The sequence below is a fragment of the Xiphophorus maculatus genome, chromosome 10 (genome assembly GCF_002775205.1).
Source record: "Xiphophorus maculatus strain JP 163 A chromosome 10, X_maculatus-5.0-male, whole genome shotgun sequence".
NCBI lineage: Eukaryota > Metazoa > Chordata > Actinopteri > Cyprinodontiformes > Poeciliidae > Xiphophorus > Xiphophorus maculatus.
The window spans coordinates 17,834,679-17,855,908 of NC_036452.1; the positions used below are offsets into that span (position 1 = coordinate 17,834,679).

At 40.4% G+C, this 21,230-nt stretch overlaps 2 protein-coding genes across 2 annotated transcripts; one reads left to right on the forward strand and one right to left on the reverse strand.

Moving 5' to 3' along the window:
* The first annotated feature begins 29 nt into the window (after nucleotides 1-29).
* Nucleotides 30-9,728, forward strand: LOC102227703 (protein FAM13C-like). The gene is made up of 11 exons (XM_023341558.1): nucleotides 30-814; nucleotides 1,489-1,807; nucleotides 3,590-3,731; nucleotides 4,464-4,545; nucleotides 4,833-4,893; nucleotides 5,087-5,207; nucleotides 5,300-5,383; nucleotides 5,866-5,961; nucleotides 6,266-6,477; nucleotides 6,585-6,686; nucleotides 7,164-9,728. The coding sequence occupies exons 1-11, from the start codon at nucleotides 601-603 to the stop codon at nucleotides 7,285-7,287; spliced, it is 1,557 nt and encodes a 518-aa protein (XP_023197326.1). The 5' UTR covers nucleotides 30-600; the 3' UTR covers nucleotides 7,288-9,728.
* asah2 (N-acylsphingosine amidohydrolase 2) lies at nucleotides 8,888-19,854 on the reverse strand. Its single transcript, XM_023341557.1, has 21 exons — nucleotides 19,734-19,854; nucleotides 18,940-19,055; nucleotides 18,429-18,508; nucleotides 16,421-16,564; nucleotides 15,814-15,990; nucleotides 15,488-15,615; nucleotides 14,870-14,947; nucleotides 14,497-14,617; nucleotides 14,073-14,198; nucleotides 13,902-13,988; nucleotides 13,709-13,813; nucleotides 13,138-13,219; nucleotides 12,948-13,063; nucleotides 12,633-12,727; nucleotides 12,493-12,532; nucleotides 12,310-12,408; nucleotides 11,952-12,047; nucleotides 11,591-11,740; nucleotides 11,198-11,254; nucleotides 10,971-11,059; nucleotides 8,888-10,666 (listed from the first exon to the last, which is right to left on the reverse strand). The coding sequence occupies exons 2-21, from the start codon at nucleotides 19,052-19,054 to the stop codon at nucleotides 10,474-10,476; spliced, it is 2,178 nt and encodes a 725-aa protein (XP_023197325.1). The 5' UTR covers nucleotide 19,055; nucleotides 19,734-19,854; the 3' UTR covers nucleotides 8,888-10,473.
* Between the last annotated feature and the right edge of the window lie 1,376 nt (nucleotides 19,855-21,230).

Consider the following 21,230-nt stretch of genomic DNA (forward strand, 5'->3'; position numbering starts at 1 on the left):
CATCCTCCTCCTCTCAACCCCCTCCTCTTCCTCTCAAGACTGAGGATGAGTAATCCAGCCGGTGAGGGAGGGGAGACGAGAGAGGTGCGCGCACAGTGAGGGAGAGAGAGGGGGAGGAAGGGAGGAGACCATTGCATCATCACCACCATCATCATCTCAGTGAACGTGCAAAACGACAGGCTGAGAATTCAAAAAACCGTCCTGCTGAGCCGAGTCTGATCGGAGCAGGCTAATTCCTGAGCACTCGCTGCCAGCGCAGGAGGAAGGAATCAGGGGAGCATCATCTACGGCAGCCGGATTTGACTGAAACACCTGGACCACACCGCTGAGTGAGCGAAGGATTTATATTTAACCTCCTTACATCTGGCTGACCCACAGGGATGAGGCTAGTTCGTGGATTAAACGCTGAGTGAGTCATCCTGTCGTTTGGAGGACATGATCGTACCCCAAGAAGCAGCCAGCACATCTTCCTGCCCCCTCAACATGTAACCATCCAGGGACAGAGAGCGGGCTAATATCTGGATCCATCTCAGTGACGGCACTCACTGCTGTCCGTGTTGGACACACTCCCCTTAGGACCTGGTTTACCAGTGTGTCGGCATGTTTTGCTTCTGCCTGCAGAGTTCCCTGCTTAAGCTCCAGGCTCTGGATGTGGAGGGAGGGTCCTCGCGGGGGACGTCCCCAGAGGAGAGCCCCTCTGCCCTGGGCAGCAAGGAGCAGAAGAGCCCGTGCGTCCCCGTCGAGTTGGGGGGGAAGGACGGGAGGACGACAGCTCTCTGCCACAGAGCCCCAACAGATGAGAACCACCCACCAGGTACACCTGTCTGTCCCTGTCCTCACCTGTCTGTCTCTGTCCTCACCTGTCTGTCCCTGTCCTCACCTGTCTGTCCCTGTCCTCACCTGTCTGTCCCTGTCCTCACCTGTCTGTCTCTGTCCTCACCTGTCTGTCTCTGTCCTCACCTGTCTGTCCCTGTCCTCACCTGTCTGTCCCTGTCCTCACCTGTCTGTCTCTGTCCTCACCTGTCTGTCTCTGTCCTCACCTGTCTGTCTCTGTGCAGGTCAAATGTTGTCCCTCTTAAGCTCCTTCTGAACTGTTTTCAGATTTTTGTCTCTGGGTTTCTGATGAATCAGCTCCTTCTAGCCTCTCGCAGAGTGTGTGTGTGGGTGTGTGTGTGTGTGCTTTCAGTCTCCGACCTCCCTTCAGCGATCAGCTATTTATAGCCACCGAAGTAAAACTCTGTGAAGCACACTGACCTCCTTCGGCTCCTCGACTCTCACTCAAACTGTGTGCTTCACCGAGGCTGCTCTCTGTTAGCATTTGCTGAGAATTTAAAGTGGAATCGGAGACTAAGCAGGATCAGCTCCTGTAGCAGGAGCATCTTTGCATCTAGCTAATTGCTGAAAATGTTGGAGAACCGATGCGATCTCATGAAATATGCATGAGAAATGGGCCATTATGTCCATTAATTTGTCGTTTGTTTTCACCAGAGCTCCTGGCGGTCCTGACCAGACCTTCACAACCCCCCAGACACCAGCCGTTAGCTTCCATCCATCCCAGCCAGCAGCCCCTGGTCTCCGACGGGACATTGTCCCCCAGTCCTCATCATTCCCCACAGAGGAGCAGCCCTGGGGGTGAGGTTGGAGGAGGAGGAGACGGATGGGAGGGGGGAGGAGGCGGAGCTCTCCTCCAGCTGCTGGCAGGCCTCCCCAGCCCACTCCCCTCCCCACGCTGCTGCAGCCCCAGCCTGAGGTTCAACTCCGACCCAGATACAGCTCCATCACCGCCCTGCAGCCAGCAGTACATGCTGTGAGCATCCGAAGCGTAGCCTTGAGATGTTAACCTTGGTTAAAAATACGGGTGTCAAACTCTAGTCCTCAAGGGTGGATGTTGTGCATACCTAAATGTTGTAAGAAACTGTCCATGGAGGACTAGAGTTTGATGCATAAATTAAGGAAGGGATTCAGTCATTTGAATCAGGTGTGTTGGAGCATTTTAAACAAATTTGAAATACTCAAGAGAGCTGCCTCTGAGGAGCTGGATGGCATCGATTCAGTGGAATTGATGGCTTCTGGATTCTGGACATGTTGGATCACGTCCTGACATCAGCTGGTTGTCATAGCTGATGTCAACATATAAAGGGACATATAAATCAACATGGAGTTGATTTTGAGCTAGTTTGTGAATTTAGGTGTCGTTTGTCCTGAAATAGTTTCCGTTTCAGTAATCAGAGTTTCACAGACCTGGGATGTGACTTAGAATTTGAGTTGTGACTTTTGAACCTTGACATCCTTCCAGTTTCAGTGTAGATACGTTTCAGACGATTTACCTAGGAACTGAAAAGGGACGTGTTGGTCCTAAGATGGCTCTGATTTTATCAGTCTTCTATGAGTCTAGAATTGGAGCCCCATAGACCTTTTATGTTTTTACTGGTGTAGTTGTTGATGGTTTTTTTCTTGAGTTTGAACAATATGTGTCCAGATTTTAGTACAATGTAGGTCTGGGTTTAACAGTGGTAGGACTAGACTTCAACAGCAAGCCCTGGTGTTTGTCAAGTTTTGGCCCTTGCTGCTGTGTCTAGATTTGAGACAGGATGTTAGATTTATCAAGAATAAAATTCTCGATCTATTCTTGAGCTTTATTTCTCCCGTGCAGCTCTAGACGAGCATGTTGTTGGTTATAAATCAAATCTGGGTTTTGACCACAATAGTTGTAGATTTGAGAATTTGCTGGTGGTTTTCACTTGACAGTACTGATCTGGCGGTGGATTTCATCATGTAGCTTTTGTTTTGTTTCTTAATTTTTTACTTCGTTGGTGCTTTTGTATTTTTCAGTTGGGTTCTATGGGTTCTAGGTCACATTGCAGGTGGAGAAAGTTTCTGCGATGATTTATTTTGATCTTTTTTTTTGCCATAACATTAACAACTCAATATGCGTCAACATTTTAATGGGACAATGTATTTTTATTGTTTTTAATATATATATCCATGTTGGGCTCCTTTGAATGTTCATTCATAGTAATAGGCAGAGACAAAGTGTGGGTCTGGTTAAACAATATGAATGTCTATTGGTTATTGTCAGACATAAAGGATTTTCCTTCCAACACACTATCACAAGATTTATTTTTTTTAAAAAGCAGAGCGTTTTGAATGAAATCTACTGAGGCTGTTGTTTTCTTTTTGTCCTGATGAGCCGATTTTATTTTGACCTTGTGTCTGCCTTTTTAATGCATCTTACATAATCCATCCATTATTTTCCTACTTTATCTTTAGAGCCAAAGCTTGAGGCAGGGGGTCAAAATGTGTCCATGACCCAGTTTGTGGTTTGATGTCTCACTAGACTCTCTTTCCATATCACCGAATTTGACTCTGTGTTCTGCTAGAGAAAGGCTGGCCTTCCCAAATTATTCAGGCATTTTTTTTAGAATCGACTCCCTGACTACGGGTACGGCTCTGAGCGTTGATGCTCAACAGAAATGAGGGAAACTGACACATAATATCTAGTTTGAATTTCACCGAGGCCCTGGTTTGTAGTGGTGTTCGGCGGAAAGATGAAAACTAGTGACGCTGAATCTTACTTTCCTCTACGCAGGTGCAGGAGCCTAGGGGACAGAACTGAGGTTTCAGAGGACGAGAGTCCAGCGTCCATCCCTTTCCTCACCCGACACATTCAAAGCCTGAAGAAGAGGGTTCGCAGGTTTGAGGATCACTTTGAGCAGGAAATGAACTACAAGGTAAATCTACACTTCCTCACTCACATGACGAGGTAACGGTCGCCTAAATCAGTTTAAAGGCTTCAAATACATCTTCCTTTTCTCTCCCTATTTTCGCTTTATTTATGGCATATATTTACATATCACTGTGGAGTAGAACGACAGAAAAACACATGATTTCCAGCTGTGTTTGTTCCTTTTTTTATATATACTGAAACACAGTATAAACCATTTCATAAGCAAACAAAATAAAGACTGTTTCTACACCGGACACCTGCGCAGTCTTGATATTCAGAATATATTCCACAAAAATACCCAATGGCTTAACCCTTCTTGCTGCCAGCCCTCAACAACTTAGAATTCATACAAATAATCTGAACTTTTAATATGGTTTTAAAGGGCAGTAGATTTCAGCAGACAGCATGTAAGATTAGCATGTAAAGCTAATCTTCCCATTCTGAGTAGAGGTTTCCGCCCTCCGGACACGTGGATGGCGGAAACTGCATGTGTATAAAAGCATTAGAAACTCGTTCATGTCATAATTGTCAGATAAGTCATATTCTTTGGTGCTTATTCACGCCCCTCTACTGAATGCCGCCCTGGACAACTTCCCAAAACTTCAAAAACGTCAACTGTCTACTGATATGTAAAGTTTAGTATTTAAATAGATATTTGTTGTGATGATTTATTTGAAATGGTGTTGAACTCTTTAGTTAATCTGAATGGTCGTCTGTTTTGTGTTTGTTTCTTCAGCCGTCCCACAATGATAAATACTCAAACCCGGAGATGATCAGAGTGATGAGTGAGCTGGCAAAAGCTCGCAAACAACTTAAAGGTAAAATGCAACAAAGATCCGCGATTTCTGTCCCAGCTTATCAAAAAAAAGAGAAATTGATTTGAATTTAGATTTGTCACAGTTACTATAATAAATCTATTGTAGTTCGAACATATAAAAAAGACTAATGAAAAACAATGAACCACATGTTAGGTATTTAATTGGTCTTGCTATGATATCCTCTGCTTTCTCTGCAACACATCCCATAAGCAGTTGGTTCAACGCAATTATTAATGTAAATGTTATTCACTGTAGTTTTTGCTCTTCTGATTGTGCGTCCTCTGCAGAGTTGAGACTTCGACAGTCGGTGTTTGAGTCAAAGGAGCAGGAATCCAGCGAAAAATGCAGGTAATGTTCCATACAATTTCATCCATTCGTTGTTCGAAGACCCTTAGAAGAGTCAGGATTTACATAGCTAAATTACTTAATTAAAACAATAAAATTTGTAATCAGATATTTTAAAGGTATAACTCAATTGCTGTATAAACAAAAAATAAAAAAAATAACATTTTCATCTGGTTACTTTACTCTTAATCTGCAGATTGGGTTCCGGTCAGCAGGGGGCGTCGGACCACAAACCATCTCTAGAGGAAACTGTGGAGTCTCTGTTCAGGCGGCTGAAAGAAAAGAGACAGTCTCTGGGTCTCCCTGACAACATGAAGGTTTGTGTTCGCTGTGATGGCTGTGTGAGTTGCTTCTGTGAGCTGAGCCTGACCTCCGCTTCGACTTCCTGTCTGCTCCTGTTGGTGTACAGGAGATGACGCAGGCACAGATGGTCCTGGAGAAGATCACACTGCAGAAATGTTTGCTGTACTTTGAGAGTGTTCACGGCCAACCAGTAAGACCCCAACGGAAACTTTACCTTCATCTCAGATACCTAATGAACAGGGGCGTCCCGATACAACTTTTACACTTCCGATATGATATCGATATTGCACCCTTACATATTGGCAATACCGATAGTGATCCACAATTCATACGTTAGTTATTTTGTTGTAAGGAATGGCAGTAAAGGCTTTATAAAGTATTATAGTAAACAATAGCCAACAACTATGTATTGGTTATTATTAAACAATGGGTCTGGAGTGGAATAATGGAGCGGAGTCCTTCTAATGCTTTTATTGGAGATTTTAGATGCCGATACAATCTGATACTCGTTTTTTTTGGCTTACATCGGACTGATTTCCCATATCAATATCGGCTCGGGACAACCCTGTTAATGGGGCTTTTTTCCCCTTTAGTTTGTGTAGAAATACTGTTGAAAAGCTTATGTCAATATAAAGGGTTTCAGAGGTTTATCATCTCCTTTTTATCCTTCAGGGAACGAAGCAGGAGAAGAACCTGGTGAAGCCTCTTTACGACCGCTACCAGATGATCAAACGGTTACTGTGTGCCAGCCCCACCATCACCACCATAGTGAGAAACAAACACACACACACACACACACGCACGCATGACCACACACACATACGCAAATTGTTCTTGACCAGCTTTGCTTCTTTCTCAATTAGGAATAAATCTGAATCAGAAGCAAATTCTGAACTGTCACACTGTTTCCCCTGGTGGCACTCTTAATAAAAATATATTTCAGCTTTTACTAAACTCAGTGGGTTAATGTAGCTGAAAATCAGCTCATACAATGTCTAAATTACGAAGATAAAACCACAGAACTTGCGCGTGGAAGAGAGAGCGTAATCCGTTTTCTGTTTCTGTCCCTCAGGAGGAAGAGGAGGGCTCAGATGAAGAGTCTCTGACCTCCTCGGTGGTAAGTGATGTTCTAGTGCCGCCTTCTTGCAGAGCGACGTGGCCAGCTGCCAACGAGGAGGACAGCGACCGGGACAGCGACCCGGCCTTCGTGTCCCCAATAGACGAGGTGAAAGCCGTCCGTCAGCACGGCGCTCTCACCACGGCCAACCTGCATGAAGCGTCCAGGTGTGCCTTTACAGAATCACAGAATGCAACTGTGTCTGCATTCTTCATGTTTTACGCTACAAGAGAGCCGAATGTCTCTTAACCCTTCTGTCCTCCTGCTGGTTAAGGTCTCAGCTGCTGGAGTGTTTGCGGCAAACCAGAGCTGAGAAGAAGATCAGGAGAAAAGTTCTGAGGGAGTTCGAGGACGAGTTTTACCGTCAGACCGGACGGTATGTAAGCCAACAGTGCCCGGTCTAAATCATGAGAAAATACACATTTGCAATTGTTCAACTTTGTAATGTTTTGGTATCAACTGGTGACAAGTTTTGAAAATTGGCAAAACTTTTGTCCTAGAGCTTCTGTAATGCAGAAAACGTGGAGGAATCCCCTTTAAGAAACAAAACATTGAGGATTCTGTTCACTTCTGGATGTGATCTAAATGAATCAAAAGTGCTATAAACTTTGTAAACGTGTCTGTGATGAGTGATCAATGATGGAGTTCCCCCTTCTAGCTCAGCTGAGGTAACGTGTACCTCACAGAGGACCCTGTGTGCACTGCAAAAAAAAATATCAAAAGCCTCTAATTTACAGTAAAATACCGGCAGGTGTGGTTGCCAGAATTCTACTTATTTGATCGGGATTTTTTTTTAAAATAAGTGAGCAGCCATACATGGCGTAACTTACCATGTGACTGGTTTTCCCAACAGAGTCTGCCAGAAGGAGGACCGCACGCCGATAAAGGAGGAATACCAGGAATACAAACAGCTGAAAGCCAAACTGCGGCTCCTGGAGGTTCTGCTCAGCAAACAGGACGTCAACCAAACCCCCTGAAAGCAAACAACAGAAGTAAACTACAAAAAAAAACCAACAAAAAAAAAACTGTGTCAGATGTTTAAAGTTAGTGCCATACGTCAGACAGGATAGGAATATATCTTCAAGATAGCTGCGTTTCGACACAATGTCTGAAATGACTCTGACACGTTTTCCACATGTTTCTCACACATTTCTGATGTGTTTCAAACATGTTTTCAGGTATTCAAGTCTAATTTGTCTTCAGCATCAGTTCAACGTATCGCACAGGTGCAAAATCCATTTACAGCGTCATTTATCCCACAGCAATTCTCTGACGTCTGAACAGAACTCCCACATGTGTTCGCAGAGTTTATACGGTTTGTCCAACGCGACCACGATCGATGGAAAACATGTTCACAGCGTGTTTAAAACGTTCTCCTCGTGAGGCTGGAGTGTGTTTGAAGTGTCGCCTGTGTGTGTGTGTGTTCGTGTGTGTGAAACTGTGTGACTTTGTGTTTGATTTTTCTGGCGTGAGCCACTCCTGGTTTTCCCTCTTAAACTGCCCTTCAGCTGATCAGTCAAAAACGCCCGGACTTTGGTCACACACTGGAACTTCAGTCTGAGTGACCTCTGCTCCAGTCTCGGCCCAGTTGATTATGAACAAACATTCCTTCAATCTCTGACATTATTTTTTTTATATATAAAGAACGAAGGGGTCTGTTTTCTTAGGTGAAGAAAGTTGCACAGATGGTCGAGATGCTTTCATTTTATTTTACCATATGAAGACGACCAACCTTTACTAAAAAAAAAAAAAAGGTTTATCAGATCCACTTTATTCCTGGCTGTAGGATTAACTACATTAGTTACTTCTAGCATAATAATGGCAGCTGCTTCATTTGAGTATGCTTTATGAAATATCACACAGCAACAAGCGTGTCTCAATTGAATCTCAAACATGTCTGAACATGCCTACTTTTAGCAATTCTTTACAGTTTCAAATTTAACCCGACAAAGCTTGGCCATATATTGGTTATTTTAGAAATGATCACTAAAAATAGTCTAATGCACAACTTATGTGCTCCTAAGTCACTTAAAAACATTGAAATCACCAAATGAATTCTATACTAAATATAATTTTTTACCATCACTGCGACCGTCTGTCTGTAGCAGAGAATCTGACAAGGCGGACAAATATTTTACTTTATTTCATTAGAGTTCATCCACAATCCTGAAGATCCTGGCATGACGATGATATTCAAATTCGAAAATCACATTTAAGATGTGAAGACTGATGTTCCCACGTGTTTTTAATCACTACATGCTCAATCAGAGGCCGCTTGTCTACATGCTAAAATGTTATCGAATGAAGTTTTCAACACTCTATGAAACGCATCACAGCATCCAGGAATAAAGTGGATCGGTAAGCAAGTTTCTCAAAGCAGATAAAGATTAATAATGAAAAGACAGATATAAAAAAAAAGTGTTAACTTAAATATATATATATTTTAATAGCTTTGCTTCAAAATTAAAGAAAGTAAATAACATGTAAGGTGGCACCTTTCGGTTATTTGATGTTTACAGTCAAAATTCAGTTTGCATCTCAACAGACTGGAGAAATAATTTGACTGCGAAGCCACAATAGTTTGTACATGTATATTTTTTTACATTTTGATTTAACATTTGTGCCTTCAACAATCACAAAGGTATTAACAATGTTGACATGAAGCTGTGACTCAAACACGAGAACAATCTGTTACGCTTTAGCTCCGGTTTTAGGGAAGAAAATAGGATTTGTTTTTAATCCGAAAGAGCTGCTTCCTATTATAAAGTAGAACCAAAAGATGAGAATTATTGTGAATTATTCAGTTATATTTAAATATAATGTTTGTTGCCGTTGGTCAGAATGGTTTGGAGAAGAAAATATGGAGGGACCCTCTGTTCCAGCATCATCAATCTACCTGTGGCGTCACTTTAAGTGCAGGAGGACATCCCACCGCTCAGTGTTTAATCCGACTGCTGAATGAACAGAGATGCATGTTTTAATACATCCAAGCACTTTAGATTTTCAAAAAGGGAAAAATCATTTTCACCCAAAAACTCAATATGCAAACGGGTTTAAGTTGCTCCGGTGGCATTTAGTTTTCCATATCTTCAACGGATAAGAGTTTCAGTTGTTCGGGATAAGCGTGCCGACAGATAACCTGTAAATAATCTGTGAATGTGCAAGATGTAGAGAGAGAAAGAGAGAGAAAAAAAAAGGGCTTCTAGAGGCTGCAGGGCTCAAATGTCAAACGTCACACGAGTAACGGCTGTGCGTCAGTAGATCCCAACTGAACCATGATGCATTTTTACACTTATATGCCGAGTAAAGCTGGAGAACAAATCCGTTTTTTCTCCCCCGAGTTTGTGATGATGATTCATAAGACTGCCGACTTAAAAGGAAAAAGAAAAAAAAACTAAACAAAAACAACAGAACATCACATGTTTAAAGATGAAAATGTACTCCGTTGTTGAGGAAAAGCATGTGTAAAATAATCATAATCGAGCTTGTGGGTTCCGTTATGTACAAAGAAACCTTGGTAGTCTTCTGTAACCCCCGATCTCTCTGGTGAAATGTGTTTTACTTGACCGAGGTCTAGTTGTCCGCCGACTTCCTGAAACCGCCGAATGCACGTCAGTGTTGCTGTAGTGACCTTATCCATGCTGCTGTGACGATTAATATTGTTCCTGTAATGTATAACCCTGGCCTGGCTGAGACATTTCTATACAGACAAGTTTAAAATAAATATTTTTGCTATAATCGTGAGTTTGTCATTTTTAATTGAGTTAAATGTTTAGCTGAGGCTTAGTGAGAGATTTTAACAAATAAAAAAAAAAGAGAAGAAATATGGTCGGACAATGTCGGACAAATAGGACAAAACATCTGCAAAGACGACCACAAAGACAAACAGAATGAACGTGTGCAGAGAAAAATTGTTCTCAAAAAACACAAGATTATACGTCTGAGACACAGTGGAAATGCTACAGAATCAAGGACAACAAATTTCTTACCAATATACACAAAGCAATTAATTTATATTTCATAATTTACTATTTAGAAACATTATTTTTCCAAATGTGTTGTGGCTCATTCCTTAAATCTAAACAAATGCTTCTGAGATCTTGATGGAACAATTCTGGGAGTTCAGAGGAAGGATCAAGGTTGTGGACCGGTTGGTCATGTGATTAATAGTAGCTGGACCTGACCGAGAAGACGTCGGACGAGCCTTCATACGGCGTGATGACGGGTCTCAGGCTTTTCAGCTCTTTGTAATGTCCAAAGTGTCTGATCCTGTAGGAGCCAGTAGGAGCAGAGGAGGGGATGAACCATTCAACTGTGGCATTGTTCTGTAGATTTGAACCCTTTAGCCAGTGAAACCTGCAGAAATTACAGCTGGGGTTAACTTTAGTCTCAGGTTTAAAGAAAATATGTTTGCAACTGGGTACGCCAACAAAAAAAAAAAAGGTTTTCTCCTGCAATTTGTGGCCTGAAATTGAAATTGCTAGGTCCCAACTCAAAACCGTTGAAAAAGAAGATTTCCAAACCTCCTACTGTACAGTTAAGTCACAAATGAAAAAAACTAACAAACTACACTGATGCAAGTATGCCGTTCATATCATTATTTAAGAATGTTGAAATGTATTTATTTTTTGTCCATCAAGAAATTTGCAGGTAAACCAACCTGGTCTCCCACGACGCATCATTGTAAACAACCTCCCAGCTTTCTGTTCTGTTGTCATAAATCTCCACTGTGACAAATGTCCGGTCTCTCTGCAACAAAGAAAAATAAGTTGTTAGTAAGGACGAAAACAGAATCTTACAACAATTCTGTAAAACTCTCAGACTTTCAGAGGTAAAAATCAACAGCGACTGCTGCAGAAAAAAAAAACAAAAAAACTCTTTCCTCACAATGTCTCCTGAATGTCGAGGATTTCCTGCTACAAATGTGACTGAGACGACGTCACCCTAAAAAATAAAAGATGTAAACAAAGTTTATTTTAGATATGTACATAAAAAAACAACATATCTGCATTTAAGTATATGCATATAGAGAAATTTAACGTGAATAGTGTAAACAGTTATCTTAAAGTGTTCCATTTATTTCGCTTTCGATTAAATTAAGTTAAATGAAACAAAATATGTGAATTGTTGGGAGAATTTGTTCTAAAATAAAGTATTCAGTGATTAATGGAAGTCTGACGAATGCTTAATAAATCTACATGACATCATGACAACAATAAAACTGGGCAGATTGCTGAAGCTGTGAAGGAAACCTTTCAGGTGTGAGGGTGGGAATCCTACCAGCCTGTAGACGGGAAGAACTTCCTCCAGAACGTCTCCGAAGCTGCTGTTTTCAGGCTTCCTGTCCACCGCGGCTGCAGCCATTAAATTAAAGAGGTTGTTTGTAAAGAAGGGAGGCTCAGGGCCAACAGGCAGCTCTGACACTTTGTCCTGAAAACACAAAAAACATCCATGATGTCACAGGAACGTCATGCATCTGAGATATATATATATAAGTTCATCGTTAAAGCATCAAACATCTGAGATTTGATGTTTGATCACCGGTTAGAAGTAACCGGTGATGAAGAAGAATATCCCTAACTAAAAAAATCTTTTAATTTTTAAAAAAATCACAGCAAAGGTATTCATTGCCTGACCACACCTGGGCGATGGCTTTGGCTAGTTCACGGTACTTGTGCAGGTAAGCAGTGAGTGTGTGTGGACCGTAGATGGTGGACGCTCCTTCATACCGCTGCACCTGCAACACACGGGTGGAAATTTGTTGGATAATATCAGAAAGTAACTAGAGGCAACTATCAGGCCATGAAAAAAATCAAACAAAATCTCTCATCATATCTAAATTCATTGAAGTTATACATAACATAATAGGACTTAGCGTCTTAAATGCTTGATTTAGGTTCATTTAAACACCTGTTATGAATTATTCACATTTTGTTCTGGTCTTGTCTGCGTGGTACTGATTTTAAGACGACACATTTGACGACTGATCAGACAAATACCTGGTACTCCTCATACGTGGTTATGTAGTGAGTGTAGACGTTACTAAGTCCGGCAATCACCACCTCTGAGTTCCTGAAGGTGTCCACGGACGTCAGCTCCTGATAAACAACAACATGTGTTAAGACCTCAGCGTAAAGCCACGTAAAGAGCTGCAAAGTATCTGTGTCCATGTCGGCGCTCACGTTTTTCACCGCTTCTCGCAGCCTCCTTCCTGACATGGTGCTGTGGAAGCAACCACATAAATAAAGAGCATATAAGCAACAGTGCTAGTGTGCAGTCAGCTTCTTTATGGTCAGGGATAACTGAGGTAAAACATGGTTACGTAATTTCTCCAGGGACAGCGATGACGGCCACGGATCCGATGGTGATGATCTGAACATCCACAATCTGAGGATGCCAAGGCAGAGGCCAGTTCATCTGTACGCCACGAGAACAAAAACGCTCAGAGTGCTTCAGTGATCACATTTTCGATCTTTTTAAGTAAACTGAAGAGCAAGCGCTCACATTAGCAACAGGTTGAAAATGACAGAGTAACACTAATATCAGTCTTTTTTCATTTATTTATACTCTGTCTGGTCATCTTTTGGAGAAAAATTAAATAAAAAATAATCAGCATCTAAATTCTGCTACGTTTCACCTCGCCTGTGCTGAAGAGGATGGGTTTGGGATGATGACATTCCTTTGTCTGATTGGATGGTGGCCCCACCAGAGCATCCCTGATCCCATCCCAAAAGGGGTCTCCTTCCACAGCACCTTCACACACAGCGAGAGTCACAGTCAGGGAAAGGGCGACGTTTCATAATGACATCTGACCACAATAAAATCACCTTGAGTGAAATTCAAGTCTCCTCCCCCGTCTATCGCTCCTGCTGCAAAACTGTGACCCAGTGCTGGTTTGCATGTCCTGACCTAAAAAAAACCCCAGCACAAAAATAAATATATACGGTGGCAACATAGAAGAAAATCCCAGTTTGAATTACTAAACTCATAGAAGCTTTCCCCTGCTTTCAGATACTCACAGCAATCTAGAAAAATCATGATTTTACTAAAAGTTTATTCTATAAAACATCCTATCACTCCAGACACCAGATTTAATGATGACATGTATCTAGCTGCCACGCTCTACAAACACATCGGTAACATAAATGAAAATACAGATAGGAGGAAAAAAATCCTTTCAGAAATGAAGCATTGCAATAAAGGATAGTTTGAAAAGGTCTCTAACAAAAAAAAATTGTCAAATTCAAACATTTTAATAAATCTGAATGCAAAGGATGCTTGAATTGTATTTCTTTTTTAAACGTACAAAAATGCTTAATTTTCAATAAATATCTCAGGTCCTAAACTTTATCTAATAATTAAGATCATTCTAAATATGTTTTACGTGTGTCTCCTGACCGTGTGCGTGTCGTTGATCTTGACGGTCACGTCCGTCATGTTGACCCACTGATGAGCAAACTGGACTGGACCTGTGACCTCCTCCACTGCATTCGCATACAATTCCTGCAGGGGGCAGCAGCACAATGTCAGCCATTTTTGTAGAATCAACACTTTGAATCTGAGCTTCTGTTGTCACAGAAACGTAATGTACCTTGGCCTTCAAGTAGATGTTGTGTCCAATGATACTTGTGCTGTCAAACATGTCTTTTCCTGGCCCCAATGCCTGACACATTACAGTCTGAAAGAGACGCACTTAATGCTCAGCTTTTACAGATGGCAGTTGTTACGACTGTGTATTTTTATGTGGTGTGTATTTTTGTACCCCGCCGACTGGGCAGGAACTGTTGAGATAGTCACAGGGTAGCCCAGTGTTCGCACAATAAGGTCCTCTGGTGTTTGGAGTGACGTCGCCAAGGTTACTGGAGGAGAAACCCGCGACAAAACCCCCCTAAAAACATACAAGTGCGAGCACTTCAGTGTAAAATTCCACGAAAATAGAATATTCGAGCAGGAAATAAAGCAACAGGCAAGTTAGGAGAGACGTGATAGACTCGAATGCCAGTCTAAGCAGACGTGCCGCTTGTTGAATAGATGCAAACAGAGGCCTCAACTCATCAGTAAAATCAATCAGGGGAAGAAAAATAACTACAATTTCTATCAATTCACAACACAGAGGAGAACAAATGGGAGCTTGTCTTTGAATGTCCCTTACAAATTTATTACAAAGTAATAAATGTGTCCTGCACCTGTCCAGGTAGCTCTCCAGGGTTCTTGTCCTCCTCCAGCAGGTAGGAAGCATAACCCATGTTATCGCTGCTCACCATGCGATTGGTGTAGTTCATGCTGACAGCATGCACAGCAAACCAGCTGTGGACATAAGGAGCTTCATATTAGGAGCTGTCATAATTAACTCTTATCTATATGCAAATATTCAACTTTAAACTGTTTTACAATATTTTTCTTAACAGATATTAGCAGAAAAATACAAAAAAGTGCAAAAACCCTGGTTAATGATCCAGAATTAATATACTCATCAATAATTTACACAATATTAAAACAACTGAAGATATTTTTTCAGAAGAAAACGTAATTGTACATTTTTAAAAATCATATCTTCACCTAATCATACCAATCCCGTCGCCATCCAGATCTGTGAACTTCAGCACCAACACGTCTTTGTCTGTGTTCGACTTGTACCTGAAGAATAATGTTAGCACTCATTAAAAGTACCTTCAGACGTTTCACCAGCTGATTAAAGCAGGTCTGATTGAAAAATAATACACAAATTTCAGCTCCTCTGATATCTGGACACATCTATTTATCGGTACAGACAGAGATCAATGAGATTTTTCTTGCTCTGTAGGCTCAACATATCCTGGGTTTCATCTAATGATTTAACCCAATATGCGCCAACAATGGATATAACACCTAATGGTCAATTTGATATGTGAATTAAAATAAAGTACCGGTACATTCTCCAAACGTTTCTCAAAAAAGTTTGGAGAAAGTACAGGAAAAAGTGCTCGACATCAAAGTAGAACAAACTCAAAAGGCAAAGCAGCGTGAAACACACAAAGTAAAGAAAAAACCTGTTAATGCAGTAGCTTTAAACTAGACCCATTAACACAGTCAACCAACGTCATCATAATAAAACAAGATGAACAAAGACATAAAACCAGATGAGAAAGGCAAGAAATGTTGATCTTCACCTCCTTTACTGTTTGCATGCATTCATACCTGTTCCTTTCATTCTGTGGGTTGTTCATGTAGGAGTGAGGACTTCTGTTCAGGTTGCTGTCGTCCAGCTCTCCTCTGTTCCTATAAATCCTGCCTGGCTTCATGTTACTGTGAGCTATGTCTATGCTCTGAAATAAGATTGAAATTAGTTAAATAACTATGTAGATGTTACAGACGACATGTTCTTTTTGTTGTTGTTTTTCCATCAAAAACTGAAATAGGTGTCAGGATGTCAAGCAACCTGGATGTTTTAGGTAACATCCAGGTTGCTTGGGAAACCCAAACCGGAGTCAGACAGGAACCAGACCTCTCTGGTCCACACGAACCTTAACGATGCCGTTGACCAGAGGCTCCACGGCTGCCTTGATGTACCCCTTACTAGTGAGCATAAAAAGTGTGTACTGGAAATATCCTGCCGGTCCGCAGTGGGTGTGTGTCCCACTCAGAACTACGTTGTCATGTCTGTACAAGTCTCCGTACTTCTCCTTCAGTGCCTGGAGAACCTGAAAACAGAGAAATGTGTACAAGAACTATAATCCTGACATCAACCAGGTTGTGAATTCAAACTAATCCGGACAGTAAAAGCAGCATTGTAAGCTTCCATTATATGATTGACCCAGGTAAGAAGTACAAACCTAACCCACTCAGTTCCTTCTCTTTGCTTGCAATCAGGTAATTTCTTAATTGTTTATTTGTCTATGAGTGTGTGTGGAGCAGAATAAAGCAAGTCATTTGTTATTTCCCTGTGGAAAATGGTTGTGTTGCAGCAGCAGAAGAGATATTTTGAAGAAAACATACAGTACATAGTAAACATCAGTATGCACAATATGGGGACAATAACAACACAATCTGTACAAGGCACTTTGTCCATCATTTCTCTGTACAGATGTGTGTGTGTGGGGTGTGTGTGTGTGTGTGTGTGTGTGTGTTTACCTCCAGCCGCAGCCTCTGAGAAATCATCCCCACATCAGCAGTGACGAACACGACTCTTCGACTCCCGTCGTCGATGATGAAGGCTCGACTGTACAGACGTGTGTGTATTCCTGCAGCTGTTTGTTGAGGCTTTGCATAACCCATCTGAAACACACAGAAAAAGCACGTTTTGGGAGGAGGACAGGATTCTTACCATCATGTTAGGAGGATGATTCTAGCATTTACCCTTACAGAATTGTGGGCGGCGGTGATCAAAGCTTGTGCACTTAAAGATGAGCTTTAAGCTCAGTCTACGTTCTCGGGCACAGTGTGAAGGATGGAGTTGAATAACAGGTAAACATTCAGCTGTGTGTTTTTCCCCGTTTCTATAGCAACATAAATGTTTTGGACGGTTCACCCGCTATTGCCAAACTTATCCGACTCCTAATAGAGGCTCCAAAGATACTGCCAAACAAGAAATTTGACTTCAAGGTTTTAGTTTCAATGCTCTGTCTAGACAGTTCTGAATCTGTCTCAGGCTCCTGATATGATCTCTTGAGGATAAATTGGCCTGAGGGTAAACGGCTAAACTACGAGACATTCAATTATCTTGAAGAATGTATGGAAAAATTAGTCAACCCCGTTCAGATTAGTGTAGGCCAGGTCACCTGCTTAAAGGCCTACCAGCAGGAACCTGTTGGTCAAAACCTTGGGCCTGGCCAGGCTCAGCACAGAAGGTATTAAAAGCTTCCTATGCTGTAGCCCAGCAATCTGTTATGGAAACTGTTTTAATGTGGAATTTCCCAAAAATCCTGAATCAGTTCCAGACAGATCTTGCAGCACAGTGTACGACTCAAAATGTGTTTAATCTCACACTTATGAGTGGATAATTTTTTGGATTGTGACAAAATCCAAAAAATTTTGGACAGAAAAAAAAAAAAAACTGAAATAAGCTTTGGATATGGGATTTAACAGGAGAAATGATTGCTTCCATCAGAACTGAAAACTGAAACACGTGCCTGTTGTCTTGTAATCAGATTAAGAAGTCTTTATCAGGTTGTTTTCCGATCCAACCCCTTCACTTTGACACAGTCCGACATCTCCTTTGCTGTTTTCTGGTAACTCAGCACGTGTCGAGCAAGATTTCTGATGAGTCATAATAAAGGATATCAGTGTAACACACCCAGTCAGGTAAAGGGGCATCCTGTCTTCTACCGACTTTCCTTCTTATGATGTTGTTTGCCTGCTTCAGATGTGTGGACCATTCAAACGCTGTTAGAGCCAAAGGATTTTTTTCAATGATAATCTGCTGATAACTAACAGATAAGAAGTCAACAACCAATGGAATGGCCTTGTGTAATTAACCCTGAATGAAATTGTAACCTCAGTCAGGCTCTGCTGTTATCGTCTGTACTTGATTTTCTGTATTGCACATGCAGTACTGTTTTTTTTTTTACGTTGCCTCTTTCAGCGGGGTAATGCTCCCTGGCAAAAAAACTGACCTGACAAGCAAAACAATGTGTTTGAGGTGATGAATTGGCCTCAAGTCCAATCAAGCATTATGTGCTGGTCAAAGAAGTGTGATTCACTGTGACCACACACACATATTCCAGGAATTAATAAGCATTTGCAGCTACCACAGCGCACCTTCAGTTGATACCTCATCAGAGTTGCTTGAGCAGCAAATGGAGAACCAAAACAAGGCCAAGTGTGCTGATTGTTAGATGACAGTGATCCTATAGATGCAGTTCACTTCAAGGTTTTAACTGCTCCCAATAAACACTACAAAACTTTCAGTTTTCCTAATACTTGTCTGGCAGCATGTGCTTTCTGCTAAGCTGAACTTAATGTTGCCTTAAAGTAACTAGAACCAAATATGGAGATTAAACAGCAAATGTTATTTTGTAAATAAAGAAACTGAAGCATGGTTTTTGTACAGCTTTGAAGCTCTCCTTCCAAAGCTTTGTAAACTAATGTGAGCAAAAAATTTTCACACAGAAAGCCTTTAAATATTTGGTTTGGTACTGACCAGAGGGATTTCAGCTGGCGGTGGTGTGCAGTCAGATCGGCCTACTCCAATCAGGTAAGTTGTGTCCTGAGGCCCTGGGGCTGGAAGGACAGATATACTGACTGAGATGAAGAGACTCTTGTCATGCTTATAGTTAGATTCAACTCTGGAAATAAAATTTCATACTATTCATCATGTTTAGATTTAAGAAATCAACAAATACATGCACTGAAACACCCAGCAGAGAACAACCAGCATCAGGCAATGTTTATTGAATCTCTCCACTGTCTGACAGTGAGAACATTTATTTATAATTTGTGTTAATATTTGTTTTTGCCAAATATACATTTTGGCTTTAAAATGTGTTAAATTGATTCGTTTTTCTTTGTTTTCTCGGTGTAATGTCTTTGTGTTTCTACATCAGGTTAAAAAAAATCTCATAACTACATGACAGTTGAATTCCCTGAACATCTAGGCTGTTTTTAGTGAACTGGACACAGTTTATAAATGTTTCAGCTGCATGTGTATTTACCTTTGTCTTTTTTACCAGTAGTCAGCACTACAATCAGTGCCACACAGACGGCTGTCATGACGACGAGCAGAACGATCAGCGCCACCTGGACAGCTGGACACCTCCTGGCTGCCATGCTGCCCGTCAGTGCAGGAGAAAACAAATTATCATCACTCAGCTGTGAAGCTTCGGATCATTCATTTTTCATTTCACATTTAATTATCAAAATGTGCTGCAGTACGTAGGGAACTCATATTACAAAATATTAACAAAAAAGGAGGAAATAAGCAACATAAAAACCTGCAGTTGTGTTTTCTTATCTTGCAGATTTGATATATATATATATATATTTTTTAATTAAAACATTGAAAAAAGTAAATTTTTTTCTGGAAAATATTTATTGCTATGTATCAACTTCTGCATCTGGTAAAGAAGAGAGGTTGGACTTAAAAACAAAGCAAATAGCATAAATTACTACAAGGAATAATTTATATCTAAACAATTGTCGCACATCATCAAGAAACTTATAAACATAGTTATCTGTAATTGTTGCAAAACATGGAGAAAAGGTCAAATTAAAAATTAAAAAATAATTTTTTGTCAGAAAATATCAGGTGGGAAAAGTGATGGTTTCTGTGAAACCTTGCGTCAGATATATTTCATCTTATTCAACCTTCCTTCTGAACATTAAATCTAATCTAAAATCAGTTTTATGCACTGGACCTGAAGTTTTACTGGGAAGTACAGACAGACTTACTGATGAAGAGAAAGAAAGTAAAAGAAAATATTTAGGAGCACAACTAGTTTTTACCCACCTTTAATCTGAGTAGCTTCAGCACCAAGTAGGAAACGTTTGCGATTGTTTATTGACCTGAGCGGTGCTCTACAGTCCAGAATATCTCCCAGCACCGAACACTGCAGCTGTTATCTACCTGTTGTTCCACACAATCTGCAGGTTCGCACTTCAAAGGTCAACAGCTGACCTTCAAACCGCTCTTAGATCCGATAATTAGTTTCAGATAGAACCAATTGCACAGCTAATAAAGATGCTATCAAAATCTGACTCCATATTTAGCTGAAACACCAGGAATAAGGGCCAGATTTGCACTGCAAGTATGTTTTGCCTAAAATAATGGCCTAAGTCAAAATTGACTTTTGCAAAAACAAAAACAACACTTTTGGCAAACATTGACTTAGGCCATTATTTTAGGAAAGTGACGATATTTAGTTCTGGCAAATACTTAAAGTCTATTGATCATGTTAATTAATAAAGAACAAACCAAAGTTTTCCCAAAATGACAGGTCAGTTATTTTAAATAGTCATGCAATTTACACAGGTGTATCAGAACAGGTCAAGAGAGCTTATATTTTTTTGACAAATATCAGATCTAGGAAATTTGTTGTCATGTTTGAAGAACCATTATCTTTATTTCTATTTTTAGGTTTTAAAATAAAAACAAATAAATAAAATGTTTGCAAAAATGTATACAATTTCATCTGTAATATCGACCTTGTGACCTTTCTCCGATAAGTTTACAGTAAATATTATTTTCCCTCACAATAGGTTTTGAGTTCCCTCACAATAAACTTGTAGACACCCTGGTCTACTTTGTAATGTCGATTTAAAATCGCATGCGTACACAAAGATCCTTAGAGAACATGTTAATACACAGAACTGATCTAGTTTTAATGAAAGTTCCACCAGCAGAGGGCAGAAGACAGACATCTTTCTGATTTGACTGCAAGTAAACTGCTTCTTTTTTTAACTTTCTTTTCCATATTTACAAGCTACAACTACTGTTTCTGTTAAAGATCTCTGTATGCTAAACTTCACAACCTGATCATGTTTTGGAAGCAGGTGGAACATTAAATCAATCTGTTTCTTTAGGATACAAGGAACAATACCCTATTTTTGTTTAGAAAATGATGTAAGTGAAGCTTTAGTTTTGTTTTTTTCTCTTTTTTGTGGTTTTACTCGTAGCTGTAAAACAAATTCAATCTAAATATTATGCTAAGCAAAATGATTTAGTAATGCAGTAAGAAAAAACTGAATAAGATAACAACATGCTTATGTTTCTACATTTAATGTTGATTTTTTTTGTGCGACATTATGGGTTCTTTCCATATCAATGTTGATGTTCCTTTATGCACCATTTTTATTTCATTTTAAGGTTTTTGTTATTCCTTAAACAAAATGGAACCACTTAGAAAATGTTCTGGCGAACAATTCGATCCTGATAAGTATCTTTATCTTTACTGATTCTTTTTTATTATTATTATTTCAGAACAACATGGGTGCTAACATCATATTG